The sequence below is a fragment of the Henckelia pumila genome, chromosome 2 (genome assembly GCF_033568475.1).
Source record: "Henckelia pumila isolate YLH828 chromosome 2, ASM3356847v2, whole genome shotgun sequence".
NCBI classification, from domain to species: domain Eukaryota; kingdom Viridiplantae; phylum Streptophyta; class Magnoliopsida; order Lamiales; family Gesneriaceae; genus Henckelia; species Henckelia pumila.
The window spans coordinates 150,806,599-150,814,412 of NC_133121.1; the positions used below are offsets into that span (position 1 = coordinate 150,806,599).

General features: G+C 39.2%; 1 protein-coding gene and 1 non-coding gene across 2 annotated transcripts; one reads left to right on the forward strand and one right to left on the reverse strand.

The window, feature by feature from the left end:
* Window positions 1-253: 253 nt before the first annotated feature.
* LOC140878686 (uncharacterized) lies at window positions 254-2,474 on the forward strand. Its single transcript, XM_073282301.1, has 4 exons — window positions 254-1,188; window positions 1,240-1,547; window positions 1,683-1,849; window positions 2,133-2,474. Exons 1-4 carry the CDS (start codon window positions 254-256, stop codon window positions 2,472-2,474), a joined length of 1,752 nt encoding a protein of 583 aa, XP_073138402.1.
* A 2,619-nt stretch (window positions 2,475-5,093) lies between these two features.
* Window positions 5,094-5,199, reverse strand: LOC140885872 (small nucleolar RNA R71). Its single transcript, XR_012151285.1, has one exon. It is a non-coding gene; the product is annotated as a small nucleolar RNA R71 (small nucleolar RNA).
* Window positions 5,200-7,814: the final 2,615 nt, after the last annotated feature.

A 7,814-nucleotide genomic window follows, 5' to 3' on the forward strand; every position in this document is an offset into this window, starting at 1 on the left:
CTTTTAGTACCTTCCGTTCGATGGGGTTGTATAATATTTTATTTTAGCCCAGTTGTTCTGCCAGCGTATGTTGTATTATGGTTTAAGTTTCCGCTGGATGTGTAAATTTCAATTTAAAGACTTAATTGCATGTTTAATCTCTGATTAGTTAGTGATTTCGGGTTGGTTCACTACATTTATTAGTATCAGAGCATGCGCTGATTTTGGTATTTAGTAAAACCAATTTGGGATAACCTCTGTTACCTTTGACCAGATGGTTGATTACGATGAAAGCCATGGCAGCGATTGCGGACGTTGGGGTGACAAGGACAATCGCGGGAATCTTTGGGACCATCATCATCTTTATCAAGATGATCGCAGGCATTTTAGTATGCATCGTTTTATGCAGATGGGTCCTAAGTCATTGGTGGGAGGAGAATCACCGGAGGATGCGGAGAATTGGTTGGAATGCATAGAGGTTTTCTTCCGTGAATTTTGGTGTACCGAGGAGCAGAATATGGAGACTATTGAATTTCTTGTAGAGGGGCGTGCGCGGCAGTGGTGGAAGTTCACATCTGCACCTTTTTTTGCTGCGCGAGGCACCACTACTTGGATAGAGTTTGGCACAGCTTTCCAGAAGCTATATTTTACTCCTACTCTCCGTCAGACGAAGGCCAGTGAGTTGTTGAGTTTGCATCAGGGCACGATGACTATTGACGAGTATCAGCAGAAGTTTTTCGAGCTATTATCGTATTGCCCAGAGATCTCTACTAGCACCAAAATGAAGTATAACATGTTCCTCCAGGGTCTCAGTCCCAAGATTCATGATCGTGTTGCGGTTGATGATGACATGAATTACGAGGGTTTGGTGAGCCGATGTCATCAGGTGGAGGATAGTCTGCGGCTTAACAGGTCCTTTCTCTCTTCTTCTAGGACAAATAGCTCTTTAGGTCCGAGGATCCAATCTTTCAAAAATCAGGGTGTGTCTTCTTATTCTTCTAGCTCCGGTTCAGGTGGAGTTCACCACTTTGGGAAAAAGAAGGGCCAGGGACAGTGTGCTACTTGTGGAGGCCGTCACCCGACTGATAAATGTCGCAGGTCAGGAGCCTTTTTTCGATGTGGAGAAATTGGAAACATGAAGAGGGATTGTCCTCAGGCTACCGGAGCATCAACGTTTGGTTCTGGTTCTCATCCTTCCGTTCCACAGAGGTCGTAGGGACAGTCTATTGGGAGCACCAATCAGAGACCGCGTGTTCCCAGACAGGTGTTTGCGTTGAGTCAGGATCTGATTCAGCAGGAGAACGAGGACGTTATAGCAGACACATTTCTTTTATGCGGCCTTCCTACATTTGTTCTCATGGACACTGGTGCATCGCATTCTTTCATTTCAGCAAGATTCGTTAAGCATTATAGGTTGCCGTACATACCTCTAGACGTAGTGTTATCTGTGTCTACTCCGACTGGTCATTCGGATTTGGCCAAACATTTAGTCTTGGGGTATAAATTAGAATTTGAGTGCTCTCAGTTGTTAGCAAACCTTATGGTTCTAGCGATGGAGGATTTTGACTGTATTTTGGGTATTGATGTCTTGATCTCTTATAGATCTGCGGTGGATTGTTATCAGAATGTTGTTTAGTTTCGTCCGGTTGAGGGCGATATTTGGTTTTTCTATGGTGAGAGTGTGTGACCCCTTATGCCCCTAGTTTCGGCCTTGAGGGCTGGTCAGGCTTTAGAGGCGTGTGGAGAAGGTTACTTTATTCATGTGATTGATACATCCATAGGTAGAAAACCTGTAGAGGAGTCACCTATAGTTTTTGAATACCTAGATGTCTTTCTAGATGAGATTCAAGGATTTCCTCCTATTAGAGAGGTTGAGTTCGGGATTGAACTTATACCAGGGATGGCACCGATTTATCGAGCGTCTTATCATCTAGCACCAACAGAGTTGATAGAGCTGCAACAGCAGTTGCAAGATTTGTTGGATAAGGGATATATCTGGCCGAGTGTTTCACCTTGGGGAGCACCAGTTCTTTTCGTCAAGAAAAAAAGATGGTTCTATGTGTCTTTGTATCGACTACATACAGTTGAACCGTGCGACGGTTAAGAACAAATATCATTTGCCACGGATTGATGATTTGTTCGATCAACTCCAGGGTACCTCTATGTACTCCAAGATTGACTTGCAGTCAGGGTATCATCAGTTGCGTGTTCCAGACGTGGATATCTCAAAGACAACATTTTGTACCCGATATGGTCACTATGATTTTTTAGTGATGCCTTTTGGGTTGACAAATTCACCTGCAGTGTTCATGGATTTGATGAATAGGGTATTCCGTGATTACCTAGACAAGTTTGTCGTGGTCTTCATTGACGACATTTTGGTCTATTCGTGCAGTGTTGATGAACATGCGCACCACTTGAGACTTGTACTGCAGATTCTCCGTGAGAAGCAGTTATATGTCAAGTTTAGCAAGTGTGAGTTTTGGATTGACTGAGTGATATTTCTTGGTCATGTTATCTCTTGAGAAGGAGTATCAGTCAATCCAAGTAAGACTGAAGCTATTTCGAATTGGTCGCGTCCGACTACTACTTCAGAGATTCGTAGTTATTTGGGATTGGCAGGATATTATTGACGGTTTATCGAGAATTTCTCGCGAATTGCTAGAACACAAAAACAACTGACAAGAAAGGATGTTCCTTTTGTCTGGGCAAGCGAGTGCGAGCAGAGCTTCGACGAGTTGAAAAGTAGACTGACTACTGCACCTGTTCTTGCATTTCCATCAGGACCCGAGGGCTATGTGTTTTATACCGATGCATATCTTCAAGGGTTAGGCTGTGTGTTAACACAAAATGTACATGTGATTGCATATGCTTCTAGACAATTGAAGACTCACGAAGAAAACTATCCAGTGCACAATTTAGAGTTTGCAGCAATCGTGTTTGCGCTGAAGATTTGGCGTCATTACCTGTATGGCGAGAGGTGATAAGTGCATTTTATGCACTTAATTTATATATGATTTAGCTGGTCTTTTGTGATGTATCGAGTGGATATTATACGTATTTATTGTTGTTTTTGTGAGATGCAAGGATTGGGAGAAAAGTAGCAAGAAGAAGCAAAAGGATGAATTATGGAGCAGCAACTTCAGAAAATTACTGAGAATGTTTGAGAAATTGAAAAATCCGATCTTAACCATTCATAATAAATTTTAGGATGTTTTAAAGCTATTGTCAAAATTTAAGCTTGATCCGACGGTTAGATTGTGATATGATTTTTTCAAATTTGCCGCGCAGCAGAAATCCGAGAGCCATACGCGGGCATCCCTATCCGTCTGCGCGCCCGCGCCTGTTGAGTTTTACAAAAAATTTAAAAAAGACAGAAGGCCATGCGCGGGTGCCCCTATCCATCAGAGTACCCGCGCAGCCGTGATTATCAGATTTCAGAGTTTGATTTTGGAAGGAAACTTTAGGTTTTCTTTGGGCTTTTCTTGGACGATTTTAGGGGCGTATAAAAGGAGATATTTAGGCACAATTTGGGGAAGCCACCGCACAACACATCATAGAATTTTTTGAGAGCTTTCACGTGAGATTTGGAGAAGAACTCGGACGAGAAATCTGCATCAAATGTGAAGAACATCAAAGGAACAAAGACGAAGATCAATCGACCGGACACGGAAGAATGACTACGGATTTGTTATTCTTACTCGAACTTATTAAATTATTGATTTGATGTCTGGATTGAAAAACATGTTTTGGTTTTATTTAAATTTTATCATGAACTAAATTTCATTAGTCTAGAAGGATGATGGAACCTGGTGTAGACACGTTTACAACTCTTTAATTTTATTGGATTGAATTCTTCTAGATTAATTGTATTTTCTTGATTGGTTTGTCTTTTCAATTTTTTGACCACTAATTGAATTGTTATATTTATTCGAAATCATTGCACGGGAGAGGGGATTTTGAAAAGGATCATTAGAAATTATATTTTTAATTGTTTATATAGCTCGGGAGAGTATATAACGTTAACGGAGCTTTTAAAAGAACATCGCTTTTCACATATCACTAAGACTATATTTTTAATGGGGATATTGAAATTGAATCTTAGTTGATACACATTATTTGTTGCTCGAAAGAGAGAAATAATATACTTAAGTGTTCTTGACTATTAATTGAATAAAATTAATGAAAATAATTTAATTAGAAGTAGTTGTTGTTGAAACCAGATGAAATCAAATTCTCTAGAAATTTTTCTCTCATTGATATTTTCTTAAGTTGTGTGTGTGCTTTGCTGAAATTTTCTGAATTTAATTTAAGTTGACAATCGAAAATTTCTTATTTAATTTTTTAGATAAAGTTTAGACTATTCTAATTACAAGTACTTAATAATTATCAATACTACTCCTCGTGGGAACGATACTCTACTCACACTTTATTAAAACTTGACACCGTGCACTTGCGGGCATAAAAATACGCAACAAGTTTTTGGCGCCGTTGTCAGGGAGTAATTTTTTGATTTTATTTTAGTCTTGTTACCAATTATTCTAGATTTTAATTTAGAGTTTTTTTTTATTTTTATTTTTGTTACTTATTGATTTTTAATTCTTCTTACGTGCAGTGTATGCGAAGATCTCAAAACGCTAATCCTTTACTGTTTGATCCGGAGATTGAACGCACTGCAAGAGCTTTGAGAAGATTAAGGCGAGAATAATTAAGGAATATGGCTAAAGATAATGCACAACAAGCTCCATTGGTGCCAATTCGCGATCATTTCCGGCCTACTGTTCAGGCTCACTACTCTGGAATAGCTCGTGGAACTATCAATGCTAACAATTTTGAGCTGAAGCCTGCATTGATCAACATGGTTCAGCAGAAATAGTTTGGGGGAGCAACTACTGCAGACCCTCACCTGCACTTGAGGACGTTCCTGTAAATAACAAACACGGTAAAATGTAATGGAGTTTCTGAAGATATAATTAGACTGTATTTGTTTCCTTTTTCTCTCAGGGATCAGGCGAGGAGTTGGTTGCAATAACTGCCGTTGGGGAGCATAACTACTTGGGAAGACACGGCAGTCAAGTTTCTTGCAAAATACTTTACACCTGCTAAGTCTACCCAGTTGAATATTGTGATTAGCACTTTTAGGCAGAATGATTTTGAGAAGCTTTACGAGGCTTGGGAGCGTTACAAGGATTTGATACGACGTTGCCCAAATCACAAATTTGCAGATTGGGAGCAGATAAAATTATTCTATAATGGATTGAATGCACCAACAAGAATGTCTGTGGATTCTGCTTTCGGAGGTACTATATTTGCAAAGGATCCTTCTCAAGCTTATGATATGCTGGAACAAATGACTATAGACAGCTTTCAGTGGCCGACTGAAAGAGCGGGCATTCAGAAATCAGCAGGAGTTTTTGCTATAGATCCTCTCACGTCTATATCTGCTCAACTATCGGTATTGACTATACAGATAGCGGCTATGAGCATGGGAAATTTTGAAGGTAAGGCTGTCACTTTTTCACAGACACGCACTCCCGACGAGGCCCAATACATTAATATTAGAGGTTATGGAGGATATCGAGGTACCCTTTTCCCAAATTCTTATCATCCTGAATTGCGTAACCATGAAAATTTTTCTTATGCAAATAAGGGAGAAGGGAAGACTTTTTTGGTGGACGTGGTTAGTACTTTTGTGCAGGAATCTGGTAAGAGGATAGCGAGAACTGAGTCTCTCCTTGATAGTTTGGAGACGCATGTGGTCAATATGGGTGCCATGATGAAATCTATGGAGACTCAAATTGGGCAGCTGGAGAATGCATTGAAAGACAACAGAGGTCAGTTCCCAAGTTATCAAGAAGTGAATCCCATTGAAAATTTCAAGGCGATATAGTTGCGGAGCGGGAAACAAGTAGGTACTGAAGAAACAAAACTTGAGAGTGAGACATCTGAGAGGACTAAAAATGTTGTAGTTGAAGAGAAGAAAGTTGAGGAAGAGGTTGAGGAGAAGCAAAGTGAACCTGAGCCTAAACCGATGTATAAACCACCACTTTCATATCCGCAGAGATTCAAGAAGAAGGCATTAGATGAGCAGTTCTCAAAATTTCTTGAGATCTTCAAGAAACTTCACATCAATATTTCATTTGTCGATGCTTTGTTGCAAATTCCGAATTATGATAAATTCTTGCAGGATGTGATGTCGAGGAAGCGGAAGTTGAAAGAATTTGAGATAGTGAACCTGACTGAAGAGTGCAGTGCTTTACTGCAAAAGAAGCTACCACAAAAATTAAAAGATCCAGTGAGTTTTACTATTCCTTGCACTATTGGTTCTTCTAATTTTAATAATGCACTTTGTGATTTAGGAGCTAGCATTAATTTGATGTCTTTGTCTGTTTTCAGGAGCTTAGGACTGGTGAGGTGAAGCCCACAACAATCATGTTGCAGCTAGCTGATCGGTCTATCACATATCCGCGTGGAATCATCGAGGATGTTCTGGTAAAAATAGATAAATTTATTTTTCCTGCGGATTTTGTTGTGCTAGATATGGAGGAAGATGGAAATAGACCATTGATTTTGGGGAGACCGTTCTTGGCTACTGCTGAAGCCAAGATTGATGTAAAGAAAGGTGAGTTGTCTATGGGAGTTGATGGTGACAAAGTGATTTTTAATGTGTTTAAGGAAGCTGGAAATCCATCCATGGAAAAAGTGTTCATGATTGAAAAATCAAAGAAGATGGAATGTTGCTGCAAAGTTGTTAGTGATGTAGAATTGCCAAGAGAGAATGATCCGAAGGTGTCAAAGAAGAAGAAGAAAAAGATCAATAGGGTTGTTGAATATGTTTGGAGCGTGAAAGAGAAGGAAAAGACCTCCAAAAAAGTGAAACTGGGTTAGATTGAGAGTATAGTCGGGCTATGGACTATAAACTAAGCGCTTCTTGGGAGGCAACCCAAGCTAGTATTTTTATTTGTTTTATTTTTACTTTATTTTAGTTGTTTTCGTTATTATTTTATTTTATTTTTTGTGCATGTTGATACTAGACATCAATAATAATTTTGAGTTGTGTAGGTGAAAAAGGTGAAGCAGTGAGAGTTTAAGAGCTACCCTTGAAGAAGAACATTGAGTGATTATGAAGGTACCGAGTACTGACGCTCGATGTCCAAGGTACGTGTCTTTGTTTTAATTTAATCTTGTACATTGAGGACAATGCACAATTTAAGTTTTTTTTTTGGGGGTGGGGTGGGGGGGGGGTGGTTGTGTTTCAAAATTTTGAAAATTTTGAAATTTTTTGATGAGTTAGTTTGAGTTAAAGGCATGATGTGTAATTGTGTTGGCCTATGATGAAAATAATTTTTTTTGTGCTGAAAGGTCAATGTTAGTTATATTTAATCTTGAGTTCTCACCCATATTGCACTATGCATTGATTGTTGATACTCTAGCGATTAGAGAAGCTTTGTGATTTTGTGAATGAATTGGATAATTCGATTCTTAACTTTGGTGATTTATATTCAAAACCGAGGTAGACTAATACGAGCTTAGAAATGATTTAGGAAATTTCATTTAATTCATTGTGTAGCTAAAAAGTTTCAAAATAAAGAGAGCGGGAAAAAAAAATTTAACAACTCCATCCGGGCCTAGAAAGGGATTGAAATCCTAATCATCAATCCATGGTTAAGTTTGTGGACAAAATGGGGTTGATGCTCCATCCGGGCTATAGACGAGGGGATTGAAATCCGAATCCTATCTTTAGTTATAGCTAAGTTTGCGGGTAATTTATGGGGCTAAAACAAAACCCGGGTGAAAAATCCGGCCTTATGAAAAAGCTGCGATATGGCTTGAAG

Bases quoted from the DNA above. Each gene is read 5' to 3' on its own strand.
- LOC140878686 (XM_073282301.1), top strand. From the start codon at position 254: ATGGTTGATTACGATGAAAGCCATGGCAGCGATTGCGGACGTTGGGGT. The intron at 1,548-1,682 runs GTATTTTGGGTA...TTATGCCCCTAG, and splicing joins AGCGATGGAGGATTTTGACT to TTTCGGCCTTGAGGGCTGGT. The intron at 1,850-2,132 runs GTTGAGTTCGGG...GATCAACTCCAG, and splicing joins GATTTCCTCCTATTAGAGAG to GGTACCTCTATGTACTCCAA.